The sequence below is a fragment of the Chelonia mydas genome, chromosome 13 (genome assembly GCF_015237465.2).
Source record: "Chelonia mydas isolate rCheMyd1 chromosome 13, rCheMyd1.pri.v2, whole genome shotgun sequence".
In the NCBI taxonomy this organism is placed as follows: Eukaryota; Metazoa; Chordata; order Testudines; family Cheloniidae; genus Chelonia; species Chelonia mydas.
The window spans coordinates 33,416,587-33,442,096 of record NC_051253.2 but is presented as its reverse complement, the minus strand read 5'-3'; the positions used below and the strand labels follow the sequence as shown (position 1 = coordinate 33,442,096).

At 40.7% G+C, this 25,510-nt stretch overlaps 1 protein-coding gene across 4 annotated transcripts; it reads left to right on the top strand.

The window, feature by feature from the left end:
• Nucleotides 1–263: 263 nt before the first annotated feature.
• LOC102942934 (cytosolic phospholipase A2 gamma) lies at nt 264–25,315 on the top strand. Of its 4 annotated transcripts, none has more exons than XM_027832774.3 (14): nt 264–323; nt 2,482–2,598; nt 3,559–3,701; nt 5,799–5,997; nt 8,984–9,101; nt 11,245–11,385; nt 12,320–12,373; nt 13,946–14,011; nt 14,589–14,645; nt 19,671–19,715; nt 21,368–21,466; nt 22,657–22,811; nt 23,957–24,125; nt 24,784–25,315. In XM_027832774.3, exons 1-14 carry the CDS (start codon nt 321–323, stop codon nt 24,954–24,956), a joined length of 1,539 nt encoding a protein of 512 aa, XP_027688575.2. In that variant the 5' UTR covers nt 264–320; the 3' UTR covers nt 24,957–25,315. The 4 variants fall into 4 exon arrangements, with proteins under 4 accessions (XP_027688575.2, XP_043382746.1, XP_037771480.1 ...); XM_043526811.1 differs by having other exon boundaries at nt 279–323; nt 21,371–21,466; XM_037915552.2 differs by having other exon boundaries at nt 318–1,475.
• The last annotated feature ends 195 nt before the right edge of the window (nt 25,316–25,510 follow it).

Genomic DNA, 25,510 nt, shown 5'->3' with positions numbered 1-25,510 from the left:
ACATAGGAGAAAACTTTTAAAAATTGTTTGTTACTAAAAACTTATGGTTTTAACTTTTATTAAAATCCCTATGTAAAAGTGCTACATGGTGGGAAAAATTCATAGGGTCTGGATAAGAATAAGGTAGTTAAAGGGGAGGGAGGGGAGAGAAGGGAGTTGGCTCTTATCTAAAATCTTGGGACTCTAGGATTGGTTCAGGAAAATGAATTCTATGACGCTGCTGTAGAACAACATCTGATTGGTCCGTTCCAAAGGTGGTTATAACAAGTCTGAGGGGTTCTAACCCTGGAAAGTTGGTTCATTCCGCAGAAAGCCTTGGGATGGTAAGATCTCTCTCTCTGATTCAACCATGTGCTGTCTATCTTTGCCCTTTGCAAAGGGGCTTTCTTTTCCCTTTTCATGCCCAGTTCTGTCTTTTAACCTCTCTTTATATATTTCTCTCTTATTTAACTCTTTTTAAATGCTTTTATTTCTGAACCTACGCTTGTATTTAATAGTTTAAATGCTTTTCTATTAACAGGCTCTGCCTTAGTAAATTTCCTTTTTTGGCCATGTGTGTTCTTTTTAAATCTAGTTTTCAATATTATTTAATGTTTTAAATGCTTTTTCTTAACCTACCCTGATATTTAATAGTTTAATTTTGTTTTTCTTAACCTGCTTTTATAGTTTTTATCATGTGCTTACTAAACAGGCTTTGCCTTAGTAAATTCCCTTTTGAACCTAGCTTTATAGTTTTTAATGTTATTTAATATTTTAAATATTATTTAATGTTTTAAATTTAATGATTCTTAACCTACCCTGATATTTAATAGTTTAAATGTTTTTTATTAGCTACCCTTTATAATTTTTACCATGTGCTTACTAAACAGGCTTTGCCTTAGTAAATTCTCTTTTTAAACCTAGTTTTCAATATTATTTAATGTTTTAAATGCTCTTTTAATAATCTACCCTGATATTTAATAGTTTAATTGTGTTTTTCTTAACCACCCTTTACAGTTTTTACCATGTGCTTACTAAACAGGCTCTGCCTTAGTAAATTTCCTTTTTTGGCCATGTGTGTTCTTTTTAAACCTAGTTTTCTCTTTTATTTAACTTTTTTTAAATGTTCTTTTCTTAACCTGCCCTTATATTTAATACACCTTTTACATTTATCTCAAAATTTTCTATTCTTTAATAACATGCCAAACGAGGTCTTTAAAATCATCTCTCCTCACTCAACCTCACCAAATAACCTTTCTTTCCTTTTTTCCTCTAAACCATACCCAAACTTTCTTTTTTATCTTTAAATTCTCTCACTCTGTTCTTTCAACCTTTTGCTCTATAGGTATCAAGGCACAAACACAACACTCTCCCTATTCAAACATAACATTTTTTCAGAATGGCCAATGGCACCAAACTTCAGCGCCAACGGAAACGGGGATGGAGGGCTTGACATAAGCCCTAAATGGGGCATGGAAACCTCTCAAAAATACATGGTGATGAATGCTACTAAGCCGTATTCTACTAATATCTATTTACTATTTATAATATGAAGGGTGACCAAATAATTTCATCTCCAGATTTTTTTGTTCAAATTATTCTGAAATTTAGTGCCTTGCATAATGACAGGTTTCAGAATAGCAAAGGAGGACTTGTGGCACCTTAGAGACTAACAAATTTATTTGAGTATAAGCTTTTGTGAGCTACAGCTCACTTCATCAGATGCATGCAGTGGAAAATACAGTGGGGAGATTTTATATACATAGAGAACATGAAACAATGGGTGTTACCATACATACTGTAACGAGAGTGATCAGGTAAGGTGAGCTATTACCAGCAGGAGAGAAATTGGGGACCAAGTGTGGGGACCAAGCTGAGCCCTGCCATCATCACTGCCACTACCATCTTTGATTATTTTGTGGAGGGTGGGGAGAAGGCATTATGTAGTGCTGTGCAGATGACGCATGTGAAATCTATTCTTTCATGTGTTCCTGCTGCAGTCAGTGGGTCTATTCACCACCCAGTGTGGTGGTGGAGAAAAGCGGGGGAAGTGTTGGGAAGTGTCCATGAGTTTCTTCTCATAGTTGTTTGCATTGGACTTACAGCCATGTTGGTCCCAGGATATGAGATTTGGAGTGATTTCTTGCAACATGTGTTAACTCTTTATGTTTAGCAAGTTGCTCCACCTTGTATTTGGCTGTGGCACTTGGAGTACCTTTCCCAGACTTGAAGAGGAGCTGTGTGGAGCTTGAATGCTTGTCTCTGTCACCAGTAGAAGTTGCTCTAATAAAAGAGATCACCTCATCCACCGTGTCTCTCCTTTTCCTCATGGAGATTTCCCCATTGTTCCAGTGTAGTGGAGATGTGTGAAATCTCTCTAAACAGGCTTTGGCTTCCACCTGGAACACGCTTGAATGGATTTTCTGGGTCTCTGTGCATTGTCCCATCCCTGGCAGATTTTTCAGAGATGATACATTCTCTTGACATTTTTTTTTTTACCAGGGTGAAGGTAAAGTCCGAATTTCCTATGAGCTGTCAGAAGGGGAAAAACTAGGGACAAGCAACAGAAAGGTGCAGGTGAAGAAATGCCTGGATAGCCTTGGGATTCCCTGTAATCTGGTAGGAGTCCATTAATGTTTTATTGAATTGTAGAGGAACATTGACAATGGTAATGATTACTCATGAAGAGCTGGTGAAAATGTGTTCATCAAAAAGTTGTTTTTGTGTGTGTGTGTGTTCCTGTTTCGTTTTTTTCAAGGCTTTTAGAATAAAACAAATTGAAGCCAATGGGACTTCAGTAAATGGCTAAAATTAAGTGCACATTTAAGAGCTTTGCGGAATTGGAATGAACTTAAAATATAAATGACAGAACAGATTGGGAAATATATTTTATTTTCTATGTTTTTTGTTTATATTGATTTTTATTTCACAGATTTTTTAAAAAAAATTCTTTTAAAACCTCAAATCTGATTTTTTTTTTCTGTTTCCTAAAACCAAACATATTGTGGCACTGGTGTCAAACATATGTATTTTGAAGTTTTTGGTTGTTAAACAATGATTTTTCCCCCCAGGTTTTGGGCAAAACCCCCAACATGTATCAATTAAAAATTCCTTTTAATTAAGAATGTATTTTTTGTCCCCCAAACAAACCAACAAACAAAACCCCGCTGTTGAAATATTTTCAAGCAGTTCTGATAATTAACAGTAGTTATGATAGATGTAATACATAATATACACACGCATATCATATACTGTAGCAGCTATGGCAGTTATTCTTGTAGCTCAGGAGGTAGAATCAGAACTCGTTGCGACAATCAGGAAAGCTTGTGAGTAAATTTACTCGTGGGAGTTGTCGCCTTTAAGCCAGTGGAGCTACCCATGTAAATAAAGCCACTCACAGCTGTAAACACTTGAAAGATTGGGTCCTACAAGATACTCTTTTAAACTATGTGATGGGGGTTGTCCCAGGTGGGAATGGCAGGTGTGTGACTTTAGGTACCACACAAGTAATTTACATGAGCAAGGGAGATTCCTCAGTAATCCCAGTTTATATGCTGTTGTGTCTTTTCGCTTCCTCAGGAAGATGTGCCCAATATTGCCGTCCTGGGAGCTGGGGGAGGTCTGCGGGCCATGATCGCCCTTCATGGAACCCTGCAGGAGCTACAAAAGCATGGTCTCCTGGACACCGTCATGTACCTGTGTGGGGTCTCAGGTGCAACATGGTAGGCACATGCCAAGAGAAGTGTGAGTGAAAGTGTATCCCATTATAGAACTGACAGCCAGAGACAATTCTTGCCATTGTTATTATTAGCCAAAGGACATGCTGGATACTCCATGACCAATAGGAAAACACTGTCTGTCCATTTCCTGAGGAGGTGAGAATGTGCGAGTATGTCTACACTGCAGTGTAAGCCCAGGGTTCAAACTCAGGCTCAAGTTCAAGCCCTCTTCCATCTATACCAAATCATGCTAACCCAGGGCTTAGAGCCAGGGTCCCAGGGCTCCATGAGAGTGTAGGGTCTGAGCCTGAATCAAGGCAAAACCCAGGGTTCAAGCCCTATTGCTTTGCAGTCTAGAAGCAGTCCCACTGGACTCATGCTCTGGGAGTCCACCAGAGATGTCCCACAGGCCAGCTTCCTTCGTCCTCTGGACAGTCAGGTTTGGTGGGCAGTCAAGTTTTTCCCACACTGCTTCACAAACAAAGGGCTAATGCAGCCACATTTTGGGAGGACGCTAGAAAGTCTGGGATATGGGTGGCTGAATTCAGTCCCGCATAATGCAGTGTAGACTCTGGAGCCCCATGTCGGGACCAGAGTTCAACAGATCCAAACCCGGGGTTACAAATGACTGTAGACGCTCAAGCCCCAGGTTAACAGACCCAGAGCTTGTGTGGACGTGCCTTTTAGTTCTGACCCTCCTAAGATTTCTACATGGGCAAAGTGACAGGTGCCCAGCCCTATAGTTCTAATTTAATATTTATAGCTCTCGCAATGTTCTTGTGAATCTGCAGTTGCGCTGCTGTAGCACTTCAGTATGGACACTGCCTATAGCAGGGGGAGAGGTTCTCCCATTGGGGTAGGTAATCCAGCTCCTTGAGAGACCACATCTAAGCTAACAGAAGAATTCTTCCCTCAACCTAGCACTGCCTACATAGGGACTTAAGTTGGCTTAACTATGCCGCTCTGGAGTATGGATTCTCCCCCCACCCCGCCCCACGAGCAACACAATTATGCTGACCTGACAGACTAGTGTAAACCAGTCATCAGCTCTCATGATATTATGAAGCATAAGTTTCTAGCCCCGGTGGTTGTGGAGAGACACTTGGAAATATGAACCCTACCAGCAAAAATGCCAAGAGGCAAATAAAAAGAACCCACATTTTAAAAATAAATCTCATGATGTTTAAGCCAATCTCAGAATTTTCTGCGACCTGACTTGTGATTTTTGGCACACTTGTTGTTGGCATTAGTGCTGAAAGCAGGATAGCAGAACGGTGCCTAGTACCTTTTGTTGTCCCTTATTCTAGTTGTCCTGAAAGAGGGGCAGGGTGTGTACAATGGTTTGTGCCATGGGAATAGTGAGAAATGGACATAACTAGGGGTCGTTAAACAGGAACAAGTCACTGGATGTAACACAAGAGGGGGAAATCCAGGTGGAAAGGAGGCAACAAGATTATAGGATAGGGTGGAGAGTTAGTTTCTTAGTGGAGAAGGAGACTGTCCTTCAGAACATCCAGCTGATCTAACAGGGCCACACACTGACAGCCTTACAGGGAGTAGCAATAGACACAGGAGCCTAAGGGAGTCAGGCACTCAGCTGTTGGTATAATTCAACAGGAGACTGACACCACCGTGCAACTTCCTAATGATCATAGGTACTTATCTGCACCCCCACCCCCATTAACATAGCATCTAAGCACCGCCGTATTTATTTCCACAGCACCCCATGAGGTAGGGAAGTGCCTGTCTCCCCTGTTCCTATGGGGAACCAGGGCTCAGGGAGAATTAGTGGCTGGGGTATAATCTGTGGATTATAATCTGTGGATAGAGCTGTTCAAATTGTGTACCATGGACCCTGCATATTGCTAATGGAAATTCTCCTTTTGTGTAATCTGGTAAGGGTTTGGGGGACCTGAATTTTATCTCTGCTGAGGCCATGGCTTTCCACAGCAGCTAGCCAGCCACGCAATCCTTGTGGCTTACAGGTGCATTGCAATGATAGAATGATAATAAATAAATAACTGTGCAGAGATTGAAAGGCCTGGGGAAAATAGCCCATATCCCATTCCCCCTGCAGTGTGTGTTTTGTCTCTGTAATAGGTGTATGTCCTCTCTCTACAAAAATGGGGACTGGGCAGAGAAATTGCAGGCCTTGGAGAAACACATGTGTGATGCACTTACCAAATCCAGCTGGTACCTCGGAAAGGCCACGGAAATGCTACTCGAGGCAGCTAAGGATGCAAAGTATTCCCTGACTGAGTTCTGGGCCTACACTGTGGTCTATGGCATGTTACATGAGGTGGGTGAAAAACTTTCCCTTTTGTAACTTTCTAAGGTCCTTGTCTGGCCCCCATCACTGAAGTATCAGGGCACTTCATGAAGTGTGTTTATCCTCAAAACATTTATCTGAGGTTGGGAAGTGTATAGAGGGGAAACTGAGGCATGGAGCATCCCAGAGCCAGATTTTTAAAGATATCACCTTGTGGGATGAGCACGCAGGCACCTAGCACCCATTGATTTCAATGGGCTTTAGGTGCCTACATGATTTTGAAAATCCCACCAAGTGCCTAAATACCTTTTAAAAACTGGCCTGGCTTGACTTGCTCAAGGCCATACAGGGTATGTCTATACTGCATTGTAAATCTGGATCTGTGGGACCCAGGCTGGTGTACTTGGCATTTCCAAGCCCAGGGTGGAGTGTCCACCCTGCAGTGTAAACCTGGGCTTAAAGGTTACGTCTACACTGCAAAGAAAAACCTGCAGTGCTGAGTCTCAGAGCCTGGGTCAATTGACTTGGACTCCTGAGGCTCTGGCTTCTGGGCTAAAAATAGCAGTGTAGGTGTTTCCACTTGGGCTGGAACCTGTGCTCTGAAACCCGGCAATGGGGGCAGGTCTCGGACCCTGGGCTCCAGCCCAAAGGAGAATGTCTCCACTAGTGTTTTAAGTCCCACCGACCAAGCCCCCAAAACCCAAGTCAATTGACCCAGACTCTGAGACTCGGTGCCGTGGGTTTCTCTTTGCAGTGCAGACGTACTCACAGCTGCCAGACCCAGGTGTCACAACCATGCTAATGAGGTCATACTGCACTACCCAACCTTCTGACTTGGGTCTGTGGCTTGATTTGCGTCCACACTGCAAAACGACAGCAATTGGAGAAGGTCCCAGATGACTGGAAAAAGGCTAATGTAATGCCCATCTTTAAAAAAGGGAAGAAGGAGGATCCGGGGAACTATAAGCCAGTCAGTCTCACCTCAGTCCCTGGAAAAATCATGGAGCAGGTCCTCAAGAAATCAATTCTGAAGCACTTTGAGGAGAGGAAAGTGATTGGGAACAGTCAGCATTGATTCACCAAGGGCAAGTCATGCCTGACTAACCTAATTACCTTCTATGATGAGATAATTGGCTCTGTGGATGAGGGGAAATCAGTGGATGTGTTATTCCTTGACTTTAGCAAAGCTTTTGACATGGTCTCCCACAGTATTCTTGCCAGCAAGTTAAAAAAATATGGGCTGGATGAATGGACTGGCTAGATTGTTAGGCTCAATGGGTAGTGATCAATGGCTCCATGTCTAGTTGGCAGCTGGTATCAAGTGGAGTGCCCCAAGGGTCGGTCCTGGGGTCGGTTTTGTTCAATATCTTCATTAATGATCTGCAGGATGGCGTGGATTTCACCCTCAGCAAGTTTGCAGATGACACTAAACTGGGAGGCGTGGTAGATACGCTGAAGGGTAGGGATAGAATACAGAGGGACCTAGACAAATTAGAGAATTGGGCCAAAAGAAATCTGATGAGGTTCAACAAGGACAAGTGCAGAGTCCAGCACTTAGGACGGAAGAATCCCATGCCCTGCTACAGACAAGGGACTGAGTGTCTAGGCAGCAGTTCTGCAGAAAAAGGACCTAGGGGTTACAGTGGACGAGAAGCTGGATGAGTTAACAGTGTGCCCTTGTTGCCAAGAAGGCTAATGACACTTTGGGCTGTATAAGTAGGAGTATTGCCAGCAGCTCAAAGGACTCTATTCCCCTCTATTCGGCATTGGTGAGGCCTCATCTGGAGTACTGTGTCCAGTTTTTGGTCCCATACTACAAGAAGGATGTGGAAAAATTGGAAAGAGTCCAGTGGAGGGCAACAAAAATGATTAGGGGGCTGGAGCACATGACTTACGAGGAGAGGCTGAGGGAACTGGGATTATTTAGTCTGCAGAAGAGAAGAATGGGGGGCGGGATTTGATAGCTGCTTTCAGCTACCTGAAAGGGGGTTCCAAAGCGGATGGATCTAGACTGTTCTCAGTGGTAGCAGATGAGAGAACAAGGAGTAATGGTCTCAAGTTGCAGTGGGAGAGCTTTAGGTTGGATAATAAGAAAAACTTTTTCACTAGGAGGGTGGTGAAGCATTGGAATGGGTTACCTAGGGAGGTGGTGAAATCTCCTTATCATAGAATCATAGAATATCAGGGTTGGAAGGGACCTCAGGAGGTCATCTAGTCCAACCCCCTGCTCAAAGCAGGACCAATCCCCAATTAAATCATCCCAGCCAGGGCTTTGTCAAGCCTGACCTTAGAAGTTTTTAAGGTCAGGCTTGACAAAGCCCTGGCTGGGATGGTTTAGTTGGGGATTGGTCCTGCTTTGAGCAGGGGGTTGGACTAGATGACCTCCTGAGGTCCCTTCCAACCCTGATATTCTATGATTCTGTGACAGGGCTTGGACCCAAGTCACTGTGAGACTCTGGTTCTGACCCACTCCTCTACTAAGGTCCTAAGACCTGGGTCCTGAGGGCATGTTGAGCCAAGTCAGATGGATTTGTGCATGCATGGAAGCAGGTCTTGGGCTCACACCTGAGTCAGAACCCAGGCTTAGTGTTCAGTGTAGGGGAGATGTGTGAAATCTCTCTGAACAGGTTTTGGGTTCCACCCAGAACATATTTGAGTGGATTTTCTGGATCTCTGTGCATTGTGCCATCCCTGCAGGGAGTCTGCAGGGGAAGTCCTAGGCTAATGGCTTGACCACTTAGCCATTGAGGAAGGGTTGTTCTCAGTTATACCTGTATCAATGCTGACTGGCTCCACTGAATTCATTGAAGTTACTTGACTTAGTTCATCTATGCACTTGGGAAACCGAAGGCAGACTCCACATCATCTAGCTATCGTCTCAGCATGTGGTAACATGCTGGGCCCCTGAACTCAGTCTTGGACCAAGCTGTCAGGGCAGGGAATATAGACAGTGTTAAAATCATAGGTTACAGTTAGGCATGTGTTTGTCTGAACCTATAAAATCCTGTCTTCACAGCTGAACAAGGGGCACTTGTCAGAGCAGAGGGGTGCGTCTGAGAGTGGAAAAAACCCCTACCCCATCTATGCAGCTGTGGATGAGCATAGTTTCTGCAAAGTCACTGAATACGCTCCAGGTAAAACCAAAAACACAAATCTCCAGCTAATCTCAGTGTAAAGAAGCCTGTGATTTATTACATCGACATGCAACTCCTCAAGCCAGAGACATCAAGGTTGTCTTTAGAGCTGGTTGAAAAATGGAAAAAAAAAACTGTGAAAAATTTCAAAATTTTAAATCTTTGTCTGGTTGTTAATGAGCCTTTTTTCCATGTTTCATAATTTTTTCTACAGTATGTTTCCCTTGTTTCTCCCAGAGACATTTATCAAAAACATATCTTTAATTTTATTTTCTTTAGCAAAATCTTGATTTTCATTAAGAAAAGCACCAGAGAAACAAATCCATAATTTTTTTGCTTAAAGGTTGAGTAAAAACTATGGCAGAAAATGTCACATAACCTGGAAACCTCAGGTAACATCTACTACTGCTGACAATAAGTTTTGGTTTTGAAAAAAGGCTACTTTTCATGCAAAAACTTTTTGTAAGCAAAATTCAAACTCACTTGTGTTTTCTTTTTCCCTTCCTCTTAGATTAGTATATCTTTTTAGGTGGAGATACACTTTATTATCTTATTTACTTATTTTGATTTAGGGTTTTTTGATATTTGATATTTTTATGTATGCTATTTGATATTTATTTATTGATATAAAATTATGCCTGTTCAAGCCTGTGGGAAGCTAACATCATGAATAACACAGCAAAATTCCAGCCGCATGAAAGAACAATGTCACAGGAAACTCACCAGCCATCTCTCCATTCACTTTTAGGCTTGATTAGAGGTGGTCAAAAATGTTCTAACAAAATCAAAACTTCACATGGGAATGTGTCAGTTTTGACCAAAAAAAATTAGAAAAATACCCAAATGAAGCCTTTCAATTTTTAGATTCAACATGACATTTGGATTCAAAATTTATTTTATTTCAGGTTTTATAAATAATAAATTAACCTGAAGCAAAAAGTCAAAATCAAAATGAAACCTTGTTGATTGACCCAAACCATAATTGTCTTAAATTTTCTTTTTGCAGGAAATTTTGATTTTTTTCTGGTTTGTTTTCAATCCAATTAATAGAATCATAGAATATCAGGGTTTGAAGGGACCTCAGGAGATCATCTAGTCCAACCCCCTGCTCAAAGCAGGACCAATCCCCAACTAATTCAGAACAAAAACAAATGTCAAAACTGTGGAATTTCCCTCGAAATGGGAAATATGGCTTCTGCACAGCCCTAGACTTGCCCGGTATTTCTCTTATATTTTGGATGGAGCTTGGGACCAGGTGGTGCTTTACACATTTCGGGGAGGGTTCAGAGGGACTTATATGCAGTAGGAAACAATAGGAGGAATTGCAGATGAATTAGTGAATTATGTGGGCTTTCTGGAACATGAAGAGAACTCTGCATGGCTGGGGCATCTTGGAAGATGGCACTAAGAGGACAATGGGAAAAGATAATGGGGAGGTAGGGAGTTCAGTGGTGGAGCAAAAGGGGTGATCAAGTAGAGCTAGGAGAATTTTTTTCAATACATTGATTTTTCACCGAAAACTGCATTTTCAGAATCCCTGTTTGTTGAGGTCACTTTAAATATGATGGATAATTTCAGTTGGGAAAAAAATTTTCTAAAGAGCAAAATCATTTTGTTTCTACTTTTCAATTTAAAATGGGTCTTTCAAATTTTAAGTGTGACCATTAAAAATAAGTGAAAACAGCTGAATCAAGGAGGGAAAAAATGAATTGGCTAAAATGTTTTCTGTGACTTGAAATGAATTAAAAAAAACAAAGTTTCACTTTGGGTCAACTCAGAATGATTTTTTAAAACTTTTTTAATTTGGCAACAATATAGATTTTTTTTTCAGTTTGAACCAAACGGATATTTCTCCAGAGTTTTTGGTTCAGCCCCTGAAAAAAAATTACGTTATTTACTCAGCTTCAGTGGTAAGAACTCTGAACTGAGACGCAGGTGGTGTGGGATTGGGAGGTGCAGACCAATAGCTTCATACAGAATGTGAATAGGAGTCAAGAGTGGATGTGAAGATGGGACAACATGGATGGGAAGAAACTTTATTAATGTAGATGTTGTTTGAGTTATGGGTACCTCCTGGCGATTCATCTGCAACCACAAAACTATTGCTGGGCATGTTTCCAAACTCTTTGTTTTTATTTTTCAGAAACCTGGTTCGAGTTCACCCCCCATGAAGCCAGTTTCCTTGGCTATGGAGCAAGTGTACCCACTGAATACTTTGGAAGTGAATACAAGAATGGGGTGCTCAAGAATCACAAAGAAGAGGAAAATATGAGCTACCTACAAGGTGAATGCTCATGTCCCTGCAGATAGAGAGAACTGATGCTGGTTAGATGGCTAGATACCGCAATTCAACCATGTAATTCTAAAATGGAGTAATATTTACATATATTGTAGAGCAGCGTGGAGTGTGTCCAGCCACACAATCTACCAACTCTCATTCCATCTACATTTTCCCTCTCATCCCTCCTTCCATTCACTCACCTCTTCTAACACACAACAAATGCCCTACATAATAACATCGAGCTTTTATATAGGTAGTTGAACTGGGCAGAAAACAGTTTTCCTGTGCTGGGAAAAATTCCGCTTTATAAATAGAAATTCCTTTCCTGAATTAGAACAGAAAGTCAAAATCTCAAAATTTTTCACAAACTAAAAATCCAAAAAACATTTTGGTTCAGGTAAATCAAAACATTTCATTTCAATAAAAACATAAGAACAGCCATACTGGGTCAGACCAATGGTCTGTCTAGCCCAGTGTCTTGGCTTCTGACAGTGGCCAGTGCAAGCTGCTTCAGAGGGAGTGAACAGAACAATGAGTGAAATGTGGAAAATGTAATATTATTTAATTGTTATCAAAATTTTCAGTGGAAATGTATGACATTTCATAAAACAAAACAACACCAAAAAAAAAACCCCCTGAACAATAAAAAATATCAGTGGCAAACCAGTGAAAACCAAAACACATTTGTCCAAAACCTTCTGAAAACCAAAAACATTTCAATTTTCAACCATAAATAAATAAAAATAAAAACTCAGTTTTCTAATGAAAAAAAAATTTGATAAAAGCAGGCATTTTCCTTGAAATTTTCTTTTTGTCAAAACCCCAATTTTCTATTGAAAAATAATTAGAAAAAAAAATGTTGATCAGCCCTAAGCAGAGCCTGTCCTAGTAAACAGAGAGTCAAATCATTTTATACTCTTTTCCTTCTTCTTTTCAGGTTTGTGGGGAAGTTGCATTGGCAGCAAAGCAGAAAATGAAAAAGTCTTAAAAGGTATGACAATTTCTGTCCTCATAGCACACTGGAGTCAGAGTCCAGGTCCTTAACTTAAATAGAACAGGTGCCTTATAAAAAAGGCACTGCAGTAGTATGTCCTGCCGGATGGGATCCTCTGGAGCAGTGGTTCCCAAACTTGTTCCACCGCTTGTGCAGGGAAAGCCCCTGGCGGGCCGGCTGGTTTGTTTACCTGCCGCATCTGCAGGTTCGGCCAATTGCGACTCCCAGTGGCTGTGGTTCACTGCTCCAGGCCAATGGGAGCTGCTGGAAGCGGCGGCCAGCACGTCCCTCAGCCCGCGTCGCTTCCAGCAGCCACCACTGGCCTGGAGCGGCGAACGGTGGCCAGTGGGAGCTGCGATCGGCCGAACCTGCGGACGCGGCAGGTAAACAAACCGGCCTGGCCCGCCAGGGGCTTCCCCTGCACAAGCGGCGGAACAAGGTTGGGGACCACTGCTCTAGAGTGGTGTCTTCTTCATCAGCTCCAGAACCAGCTTCCTGCACTTGTCTGAAATAACCCAGCTCTAGGGACTTTTACAGCACACTCCAGAGGGCATCTCTGTGTGTATGCTGCTAAGGGCGAGGGTGTTTTGTGTTCCGCAGATTTATTTATTTATTTATTTATTCTATTTTAATTTATGGAAGAGGTTCTAGACTGGCTGATACCTGACTCTTCTTAATTTTTATTAGGGGAGATCAGAAAACCACAATTTTTGGTGGGAAAAATAGTCAGTTTTTTCTAGTTGGAAATAGTAAAATAAGTGTGAAAAATTGGGTTTTACTCCACATTTCTCATGTCTTTTTATATCCTCCCACCCCCTACTTTCTCCAGTGAGTTTAAAAAAAATAAGAAGAAGGTGTGGAACAAGAAAAAGGGAGAAAAAGGTTATAAAATAGAGTGACAATCCAAACACCAAAACTAGGAAAAAAATATTTCTAAAAAGTGAAATATAGTGTCAGATTGCGTTGATTTGTTGTTTGTTTCCTTTCAGAGTTTCCGACTGGACTTTTTAATTTTTTTTAAAAAAAAAGGTCAAAACTGACATAGTCCTATGGAAGATTTCAACTTTGATGAACCAGATTTTCAGACAGGAAAAAAAAATGTTGATCAAAATGTTTCCATCCGCTATAATTTTATAATTTTATATGTTTAAAAACCCCTTATTTAATGAGTCAATGAATCAAATGGGGGTAATGAGGCCTAGATGATGGTTTGAGCCATATAGACATAGAGGAAGGGATATATAAGCTACTCCCACTCCAAGTGTCACTTTGTCCACCTCTAGTTCAACCATAAATAAAGGTGACATCTGCAAGTGTCCCAGTCACCTCCAGGGGGGGACACCGTGCCATGCTAAGTGGATGTTCAATATAGGATGAAGAAAATAGTGACAAGATAGAGATTTTGTGACAAGCTTGGTGGGGAGTGGACAGAAATGGTTGTGCTATAATTTCATCACTATATTTTTTCTCCTAAATCATTGTGACCTAAAGGTTGTTTCCTAAAGGACTGAATTATTGTCAATGAACTGTGAAATGGCTGACTCTCCTAATTGTTTTTTTTTTTTTCAGATATATTCTTTGGCATCTTTAAGGGAAAAAAAGAATCATGTTTAGCATTTGCAATGGATGATGAAAGTAGGTCATTATAGTCCATGTTCACTCCAATGACACAAGTGGAATTAGTTAGCATATGTGCCTGTGTGGTGAGGCGAGAGAGAAGTGAATGGTGCTACACTGTAGTGCTGATGTCTGAAAAGGATCATTCCCATCATGACGGGGGAAAGCCTTCTTTTTGAGAGGGAAACAATGTACTGATTGAGCATCGAAATACCAGAAATCAAAAATATTTCACTACAAATTTTCTGGAAAAAAAATTGTTTTTACCAAAACCAAAACAAATTTACTGAAAAAATAAGTTTTGATATTCTGGTTATTCATTAAACCAATGGAAAAATAACCCCCCAAAATGTTGCTGTGTAGAAATATTCATTAGGTTTCTTTTTCTTTTCTTTTTTTTTTTTTTTTTTGGTTGAAAAGCTGTTTCAGCTAAAAGATAATTGTATTTCTTCTCATTGCTACCAATTTTGTTTCTTATGAAACTTGAAAAAAATGACTTGGCCCTGATCACTGTAATCTGAATGTTGCTTCCCAGTTGATTATATGATTGTCCCTGGCTATATGAAATGACGGATAATCCTAATGACATTTTCAGGTGGTTCGGAAGGAACATTGGAAGGGTTTCCAGCACCCTCTGTTGAATCTGAAGCCGGTAAGTATATACATATGGCTGCCTGTTTTGTCCTGAGTTGTTAGCTAATATTTGGGACCTTCCGGGCCATTTTGTTAAGAGGAAAAATACCTGACTGGTATCATCTATATTTGGTCTAACCTCCTTTATTTACAAAATATGTACACTAAATCCTGTCACCCTGTACAGAGTAGAAACAAAAAACTCAGCAGTTTCCTTGTTCAGAAATCCCCAAATCTGCCACTCCAGTGGGCTCTGTGCCAAATAGCTCTATCTCTGAGCTTCCTCTCCGGGTCACATTCACAACTCCTTCTCTTGGCTTTCTTCCTGTGAGATATCCAGGCTTCAACGAGTATTGTGGCCTCTGCATCTGCAAACAGGGAAACCCCTCAGGATGCATGGCTGAACTCTGACCTGTGGCAGGAAATACTCTCCACTGTATGCATTTGTTTTGGGTGTAATTCCCAGAAGGTGGGAATGGGCAACAGAGGATGGATCACTCAGTAGTTACCCTGGTCTGTTTGTTCCCTCTGAAGCACCTGGCATTGGCCTTTGATCTGACCCAGTGTGACCATTCTTATGTTCTTAATTGTAGAGCTGATTGGGAAGTTTTTGACAATGTTGGGGGGTTTTCAGCCACTTTGCTAAAACTGAAACTGTTCATTTGAAAGGGACAATTTTGATTAACACCCGAACTAAATAAAGTTGGAAAAATAATTTCAAAATTGTTGAAAAATTCTGTTTTGGCATATTTTAAATCAAAAAATTCTTTTTTTTTCAGTTGAAAATGACTTTTCATTTTGAAATTCAATGTCATTTATAATAAGGGAAACGTTTTAAAAGTTCAAAGTCAAAATGAAACATTTCAAAATAATTTAAATGAAATGTTTCAATTGATCGGAACTGATTTTTACAGTGAGGTATGTTGATTTGCAAAACAATTTGAGATTTTGACCATTTGTCTCAATTCGAGACAGGAAAATGTTGGAAATCTCCAAAATTCTTGTGGAACGGGAAAACCGTTTCCCAAGTAGCCTGATTTATATGTGCCTTCTGACGAGTCTGAAGGATGCATGGCAGACCCACTGAAAAGGCCTGTGGTGGTCTTCAGATCAAAGAAATCACTTATGGCAGCTATTAATATGTTTCAGTATAGCAATATATTCCTGGAAGCGTGTAAAGTACCTGTTCTACTTTACAGCAGTCATTTTGGTTCTGATTGGTACCTGGATTGGGCTGATCATGTTGTAATTATTGGTTATCCATTACAATAAATATTAACACTCACACTTTCTGCTTGACAAATGGTGGCTCAAGAAGAAAATATATAAATATATATTTTTTTATTTATCGAATTCACAATGGTGCTAATCAACAAAGTAGACCAGGTCATGTGTGTGTGAAAAATAGCTTTTTTGATGAAATGGAATTATTTTAAAAATATAAAATATAAAATTTCTGTTTTCATTGAAATTTTGGGGATTTTCATAAAAATATCCCTGAGAACGCAAACTCCTCACACCCTAATTTTGCAGCTAAAACAGTTTTGACAGAATACTTTCCATCAGCCCTAATGCTGATGTGTCTATATTGCCAGTCGAGGAAGATGATATTAGGGGTAAAACGTTGAACCTCCGAGAGAGGGATTAATAAATATATTGTGGAGGCAATAGAGGAAGAGGATGCAGTAGTTGAGAGGGGAAATGATAAAGTCTGGGCACTGATTTTAGCCATGTGCACACTCAGGAAGAGATAATTTTTCATAAGATGAAAAGGAAAAAAAACTGGCAAAATGTTGGACAATCCAGATTAGAGGTAGAGGAGGGAAGATTCTATCCTGTGGTATTTCAACTAATATTTTTGTCCTTGGGCTAATGATGAATATCTTTGCTGTAATCTGAGTGTTGTTTCTTACGGCTTGTCTGTACTACTACAGATGCTACAGTGGCACAGCTATGGTGCTGTTGTACTGTATTGTGAATACTTCCTACAACGACAGTAGGGGTTTTTCCATCGCCATAGTTAAACCGCCCCCTCGAGAGGCAGTAGCTAGGCTGAAGGAAGAATTATTCCATCAACCTAGCGGTATCTATACTGGGGCTTAGGTCAGTCTAACTACATCTCTCAGGGTGTGGCTTGTTCACAACCCTGAGTAAAGTAACTAAGTCAACCTATGTTTTAGGTCTAGGCCAGCCCTTAGATGTTTGTGTTCTTGTCTGTGGCTGTGTGAAATGACTGGAAATTCCTATGATATTTTCAGGTGCTATGGAAGGTGCTTTATAGGGTCAGGAGGATCTTCACCACATAACTTTTCCCCTGGTAGTTTATATATTCCTGGATCTCTGGCCCTGAGCCTACAGCTATAATTGCTATTATGTTCACAGCATTCAAACAGGGAAATTAGATAAAAAAAAACATTAAATACTCTTGCTAGAAGGCTACAATGTAATATTACTTTTAAAAAAGAAAAGGAGGACTTGTGGCACCTTAGCGACTAAAAAATTTATTTGATCACAAGCTTTCATGAGCTACAGCTCATTTCATCAGATGCATTCAGTGGAAAATACAGTGGAGAGATTTATATACACAGAGAATATGAAACAATGGGTGTTACCATACACACTGTAACGAGAGTGATCACTTAAGGTGAGATATTACCAGCAGGAGAACGCGGGGGGGGGGGGACCTTTTGTAGTGATAATCAAGGTGGGCCATTTCCAGCAGTTGACAAGAATGTCTGAGGAACGGTAGGGGGGGAAATAAACATGGGGAAATAGCTTTACTTTGTGTAATGACCCATCTACTCCCAGTCTCTATTCAAGCCTAAGTTAATTGTATCCAGTTTGCAAATTAATTCCAATTCAGCCGTCTCTCATTGGAGTCTGTTTTCAAAGTTTTTTTGTTGAAGAATTCCTACTTTGAGGTCTCTAATCGAGTGACCAAAGAGATTGAAGTGTTCTCCGACTGGTTTTTGAATGTTATAATTCTTGACGTCTGATTTGTGTCCATTGATTCTTTTACGTAAAGACTGTCCAGTTTGACCAATGTACATGGCAGAGGGGCATTGCTGGCACATGATGGCGTCTATCACATTGGTAGATGTGCAGGTGAATGAGCCTCTGATAGTGTGGCTGATGTGATTAGGCCCTATGATGGTGTCCCCTCAATAGATATGTGGACAGAGTTGGCAATGGGCTTTGTTGCAAGGATAGGTTCCTGGGTTAGTGGTTCTGTTGTGTGGTGTGTGGTTGCTGGTGAGTATTTGCTTCAGGTTGGGAGGCTGTCTGTAAGCAAGGACTGGCCTCTCTCCCAAGATCTGTGAGAGTGATGGGTCGTCCTTCAGGATAGGTTGTAAATCCGCACAGACGCACCCCTGGAACCCCGACCTGGGGTATTCTATCTGCTACCCAAAATCCATAAACCTGGAAATCCTGGACGCCCCATCATCTCAGGCATTGGCACCCTGACAGCAGGATTGTCTGGCTATGTAGACTCCCTCCACAGGCACTACGCTACCAGCACTCCCAGCTATCTTCGAGACACCATTGACTTTCTGAGAAAACTACAATCCATCGATGATCTTCCTGAAAACACCATCCTGGCCACTATGGATGTAGAAGCCCTCTACACCAACATTCCACACAAAGATGGACTACAAGCCGTCAGCAACAGTATCCCCGATAATGTCACGGCAAACCTGGTGGCTGAACTTTGTGACTTTGTCCTCACCCATAACTATTTCACATTTGGGGAGAATGGATACCTTCAGATCAGCGGCACTGCTATGGGTACCCGCATGGCCCCACAGTATGCCAACATTTTTATGGCTGACTTAGAACAACGCTTCCTCAGCTCTCATCCCCTAATGCCCCTACTCTACTTGCGCTATATTGATGACATCTTCATCATCTGTACCCATGGAAAAGAAGCCCTTGAGGAATTAAAATCCAGAAACTTCTCACACAGAAAACAAAAACAGAGAAAAAGCAGGCTGCTCCCTAAAGCAGAGAGGAACAACTCTCCCCACCTTGATCTAGGCTGGCTTTTTGTAGAATGACTGCTGAAAAACCTTGATCACATGCCTCCTTCAGAGCCCCTGTAGCCTACAATCATCACCAGGAAACCCCTTACAAGTAAAGTGACAGCTAACACATTTTCATTATAGCAGCACTGCATTGACAGCTGTGGAATTGCTTCTGATCTGCTCCTCCCTGAGAGGATAATCATATCCAGATTGTTAATGACATAAATGATCCTCATGAGTAATGTTCTCTGTTTTCTAAGTTTGTGCTCAGCACCAAAGCCTCGTGGGAAGCTCATATTTCTTTATTAATGTAGGCAACTCTCTGATAGTCACCGGAAGAACCTTAAGAAAATTCAGGATGGGAAAGTGAGGGTTCAATCAGAAATAAAGTTGGGAAATTCAACGGACTCTAAACATGTTAAAACTGACTTTCAGTGGGGTATAAGTCATAACTTCCTTGCATAGCCTAGCCTAAGCGACTTCTCAAATGTCACAGAAAAAGCTTTTAGCAAAGCCAGAAGCAGAATTAGAATCCTGTCCAAGTAGTCAAGAATAAAATTGCAAGGGGGCATTCAAAAAGAGGAAGAGAATTTTAACCTCTAATATGCAAGGAGGATGCAGTGGAGAGATTCAAAGAGGACACTGGCTAATCAGAATCCAAGCAAAGGTCATTTTAGCAGCTATAATGTGGACAGATTGGAGTGTGGTGTGTGTTGGGGGAAGGTCTCTGTGCATTAGGGAAGCTACAGAGATGCTCACAGAGATGGTGGAGCCTGGGAAAAGGATTTTAGCCAAAGGGTAAGTTTAGATATATTGCAAAAGAAAAAGTGGCAAGGTACCGACACAGATTTATAGAAGAATCGAAGATACTGTATATTAGACATAGTTCCACCACTTTTTTTCTTTCTTATGATACAACCTGCAGGAAATGTTAACTTGGCCTTACTCATTGTGCCCTGAATTTTGTTTCCTAGGTGATTTGTATTATGGTCAGTGACTGATAATCCAAATATATTTTTCAGGTATTACGGACTGTTCAATTATTGGAGATGTGGTGAGTGGCATAGGTAAGTGTGAATTTGAATCTCCTCTCGTACACTGGCTGCATGAGGTGTTATTGGCGTCTTTGTGAGAAGAGACTAATGCCGAGTGCACTTCTGAATTAAACAAATCCCTCGGCTCTTGTACGCTCTGCCTCGTGAATAATAATTTTCACGTAATCAGTTTTTGACAGACTTCTGCTCAGGACAAAGCAGTTCTGGACTAGCCCTATTTATGTGTAGAGTTTTGTGTTGTGCCCTTTACAAAAGTTTCTGGGCTCCTTCACCAATATCGATGAATGTGTTTTCAGACTGTCATTTCAGCTGGGGTAACATGATTATTCCTGCCTTACAGATGTGGGCCTGTAACACCATGACAGATGTATGGTGGGGTTTTCAAAAGGCACGTAAAGGGAATCAGAGCACAAGCCCTGTTGACTTTCAGTGGGACTTATGCTCCTAAGTCACTTAGCATCAGATTTTTAAAGGTGTTGAGGTGCCTGGTGATATTTTCAAAAGCATTTAGGCATCTAAAGCCCATTTTGTGTTGGCCAAAATGTTTAGACTTATTCAAAATGATTATCGGGAGAGGAAGCTCATATTGATTTTGTCCATTTTGGCTGCTTTGGCTGTGTGTGTGTGATGGGTTCCCTGGGATGCAACCTGGAACTGGGGTACCGCTGGGCTCTCTTGCTTACCAGCCTGGGCTCCCTTGCTCATTGTGATGCTGTGACAAGCTGCAAAGCCCTCCAGGTACTGCACTTACGCAGCCATCCCAAGGCAGGGACACCCCCAGCTGAGTGACATGAATGCTTCTTGTGAACCAAGAACTGAGAGGCTCCAGCCAATGCCCCCCAGATCCCCAGCCTAGGACCCCACAACTGTACCATCCTGCCCTGATCAGAAGCCTGACCAGTCATTATAACCCAGTCTGCCCCTCCCTCAACGTGGAGAAGACATGCACCAACCCCTATTCCTGAGCTGAGATTTCCCAAGCACTTCAAGCAAACACAAAACATTTCATATCAACATTTTCAAAGTGAAATGTTTTGGTTTAAAACAGACTTTTTATTTAGAAATTGTGTTCAATTTCACTTAAAAACACCTTTAAAATCTCAAAAAACAAAATGAAATGTTTCATTGTTAGTCAAGCCAAACATTTCATTCTACCTAAAATGATTGTTTTTTTACTTTTTCTGTTCGCTGAAAAATTTGAAAAAAAAATCTTTTTTTTTTTAATTACAATTGTTTGTTTAGCCATGGAACCGAACAATCCGTTATTTACACAGCTCAATTCAGCAGCTAACAGAACTAGGCTACATATCTCACATGGTGGAATATAGGAAATGATTTATAACTTCCAGCAGGTGTTTTGTGAAGGGGAGAACTTGGCATCTTAATCAGAGAAGCATGGGTGGGTCATTATGTGGCACAGTGTGGGATCCAGGATGCTGGGAATACCACAGCTTCTCTGTGTCTCAGGAAAGAGTTCCCTTTACTTTTCTTAGAATCTGCTTTGCTTTGAAGTTTCTGCTCCATAAAAGAAACACCATAATTTTTCCCACAGCTCCTTGGCTATACTAGCAAATACGAGATCAGAGAAACTCTGATTTTCAGAAGTTCCTGAATATGTTGTAATACATAGCTCTGATATTTTAATTCTGATTTGTGCCCTCTAGCAGGCTCAGCAGTGGATTTAGCTAGGATGTTCTCTAAAACCGCTCACGATCTCTTGCACTGGAAATGGGGAACCAATAGTAACTTTCTTTACAAATGCTGTAAGTAAAATACGGATTAGTGACTCTGTGGTATGGATGTCTCTTTCCTAGGGGCCTGTTTTGACAGTAAATACATCACACAGAAACCTATAGGAAAAAGTTGTCTTCCTATACAGTATTTTTAGGATTGGAAGAATTTAATTTTTTTTTTTTTACAAATTTTGATGGACAATATCAATGTTTATTTTTAAGCATTTTTAAAAATGTTTATTAATTTAAATTTTCACAGTTGCATGAAATTGTGGATTTCAAACTTTTTTTTATTTTTATTGATTTAAATCTTCACAGTTACTGAAATCTACAGGGAGACTCAAACAATTGTTTAATGACAGTAGCTACTGAGAGTCAAAAAGTGAAATCTTTCTTTACCATTAAAACACAAATTGTCAACATCACATGTCAAAATATACAAAATAAATATCCTTAAATCAACAAATCATACCTGTTTTTAATATTCATTCGCTAGTCTATTTTATAACTACCCTAATTCAAAAGTCTCAATCACTGGATTTTGACTATACATTCTCAAGAAGCATTTTTCTTACTTTGCCTAGAAGTACATTTTGATTATCAGTGGAAATAGGTTTTCTTTGGTTTATATATATACAGAGAGAGAGAGAGAGAGGGTGAACTCCTTGTTTATTGACCGATAAAAATCGAATACTTCCAATCTAAAGTATTATGTACTAAATATTATGTTAAGATTGCAAAGTCAAGCACTCAAAGATTAGGGCAGGTCAGAGTTAAGGTTGCCCATGCAATTGCAGTAAAGCTGCCTTCTGCATAGGCATTATGATATAGTTTTAATTACACGGTTATATAACATCCCCCCCACCCAAACTCATAAGAAAACTGAAAACAGGGAACAGGGTGATGGGAAGTGTTAGTCAAACTTAACTATCGGTACTGCTTCCAGCAGTGCTATATAGTGTACTATATAATGGCCAGGGGATGGAAGGATTAAGAATAAGAAAGATTAAGTATAACGGGCACTGGGGGCAGCAGAGAGTGGGGGTGGGGAAGGGGTGGCTATACTGTGTAATGGGCAGAGAATACAGACTCTTTACCAAAGCACAGCTGCAGTGAATATTATTTATAAATCTTGTTCGCATGCCTTATTGGGATCACTGGGCATGTGCAGATTCTAATCTCTTAGTATTAAAACTCTATTTTTGGATACATTTCTTTAGCTGGTATTGGCAACCCTGAGCTGGTGAACAATAAAGTCTTCTCCTTGGTTGATGCTGGCATAGCCATAAACTGTGCTTACCCTCTGGTTCTCCGCCAAGACAGGAAAGTGAAACTGATCCTCTCCTTTGACTATGGGCCTGGTGATCCGTTTAAGGTAACTTCTATCATTGTTACCATTTTTACTGTTGTTCCAATTAGGATTGAGGGCCCATCGTGCTGGGTGATGTTTGAACACAGAAAAATCTGTTGGCCCTGACCCCATGAGATAAGAGTCCAAAAAAGGAGTTTAGAATCTTTAAAAAAACAAATATTATTTTCTTTACTTAATTGATGGAGAACGGTTCAGGACAGGAAGGGAACAAAGAATCCCAGACCCTTCTGAACCTGCTGGGGGAATGTTTAGTGGAAAGAATCCAATCATCCAAGTAGGAAGTTGGTCAGCAGACTTGAGTCAAATCTAGTATTTTTGTGAGATGGCCCAATGGATCTCTGTTGAAGGAGATTTTCAAATGCACAATGGACAGTTTGGTGCCTTAATCAATGGGAGTCAGGCAACAGATTTGGTGACTTTGAAAACCTACCACATAGTGACCACAGGGAAGGAAATCTGTAAACTGAAAGATGAACCTTTAGTGGCCTTGAGCTTTGATGTGATGAGTACAGGGGTGAATATTGAGCCATAGAGGAAAATGTCTCCTACTGAACCAAGCTGGGTGAGGTAACGTCTTTTATCGTGAGATACAAGCTTTCGAGCTTACACAGAGCTCTCCTTTCGGGTCCTACTGAACCACTCAGATCTATCCCTGTGGAACAGCTGTGGGCTGCTGTGAAGCTTCTAGCTCTGTGCCAGGGTGCTGGACTCAATGTGCCATGTTTGATCCAGGCTTATGGCTGTGGTGCCTTAAGTAACCATTAGTAACTTAAATCAACAAATCCTTAAATCAACAAATCATACCTATTTTTAATATTCATTTGCTAGTCTATTTTATAACTACCCTAATTCAGAAGTCTCAATCACAGCTCCTATTGACTTTTCCAGGGAGGTAAATTCTTGCTCCTTTTAGCTTTTTGGAAATCCCAGCCAGGGAGTCTCTGTGTAGACAGCCACGTATTGCTACGCAAACATTCTTCCTATCCCAAGAGCAGAGGGTCTGGTTTCCACAAGATTTTCTGCTTAGTCAATTTATTAGAGGCCTCAGAGAGAAAGTTAGACTTCTTGTATTTTGAACTACCTGGTCTTGAGTATTTGACCTTCTGTGGTTCTTTTAAATAAAACAATCACATTTCCCTCGTTCTTAGACACTCAAGCAAGCTGCCAAATACTGTGAAGATAACCACATCCCATTTCCTAAGGTGGACGAGAACTTGCTCCAAGACACAGATAACCCGTCTGACTGCTACGTCTTCAGAGGAGAGGGTGCTCCTACTGTCATGCATTTCCCACTTTTCAACAAAGTGAATTGCCCGGGTAACTTTCATGTCACGCCAACTTTCTTAAAGGCTCCTGGCCTCACTCTTATTTCACTTACGCGGGTGACTTAAATACAGCTGAGTCTGGTTTGCGCTGGGGTAGTGTAGCAAAGGGACATAGGGATTGGGAAAATAAGTCACATTCATCTCATCTGGTGTCCTGTCTTAGAGTAGCCAGTGATAGAAACTTAAGAGGAAGTTGGGAGAAATCACAGAGGAGGTAGTTATGGAGTTATCTGCCATATGGGATGTTTGTTACTAGCCTCTGGTTTGTTTTGTTTTTTCTGCACTGAACTGTGAACATTTCTATTTTTAAAGGTATTTAGGTGCCTATAGATGCAGCTAGACACCTAGTGGGATTTACAAAGTGCCTAAGTGAATTAGGCACCTAACCTACCTAACCTACACAGGTGCTTTCAAAAATCTCACTTGTCGCCTATCTTTCCACACCTAAATACCTCTGAAAATCTGGCCCTATATCCCATCCATTGTTTTAATTTTAACTATTTTAAATGTGAATCTTCGAAATAGCCATAAAGATATCTACCTGTGTTTTCAGTCCTAAAAATAATCGTAGTTGTTATTGACACTACATTAGTAACATTAATATCCTCATCCTAAAAACATATTCACATCTTCTCTCTCTTTGCTTTCAGGCTATGTGGAGGAATGGAGAATTAAATTCACCCCCATTCGCTTTCTCTACAAAGAGGGAGACGTCCAAAAACTCCTTCAGTCAGCCAGGATGAATGTGTCGAACAACAAAGACAAGATTCTGCAAGAGATCAAACACATTGTGGCTTGCTCCAGCAAGAAGGCAAGGTCTTAAGAAGACTTTTTCATCTATGTCCTGTATACATTAAAGCCACCCAGTAGATTCTGAAAACTACAGAATTGTCACCTGGCTGGAAAATGTCATTATTTGGGATCACAGTGGGGAGAGGAGTCTCAGCTTCTGCTATGAAAGCACTAGTCCCTAGCTTGTTAGTTAACCCCATAATGTGACTGCACTTTAGTCGAGGAATTCTGATTCTGCACATTAGTCAAAGAAAAATTCTCTCTTGGTATAAATCATTCTTTGCTTGCTGTTGTGAAATATTGCTCAATCAGTCTCTGCTCTGTGTGATGCCAGATGCCTTTGTCTCCTGTTGCACAATTAATGTTCAATCAATAAAGCCTATAACATCACAGCATTTGCACACAGTGCCTCCATCCTAGAAATAGCCTGCAAAAGCACAAGCACCTAACACCTGTGGTAAAAGACCATCTCCCCTAGCTCTTATCATGCTATTGGGCCTTTGATACATAGAGGGGTTAGAAAAATGATAACCTAGTTTTGTGGGGGAGGAATCATTTTAATTTCTAAGTTCTGGTTTTATGTTT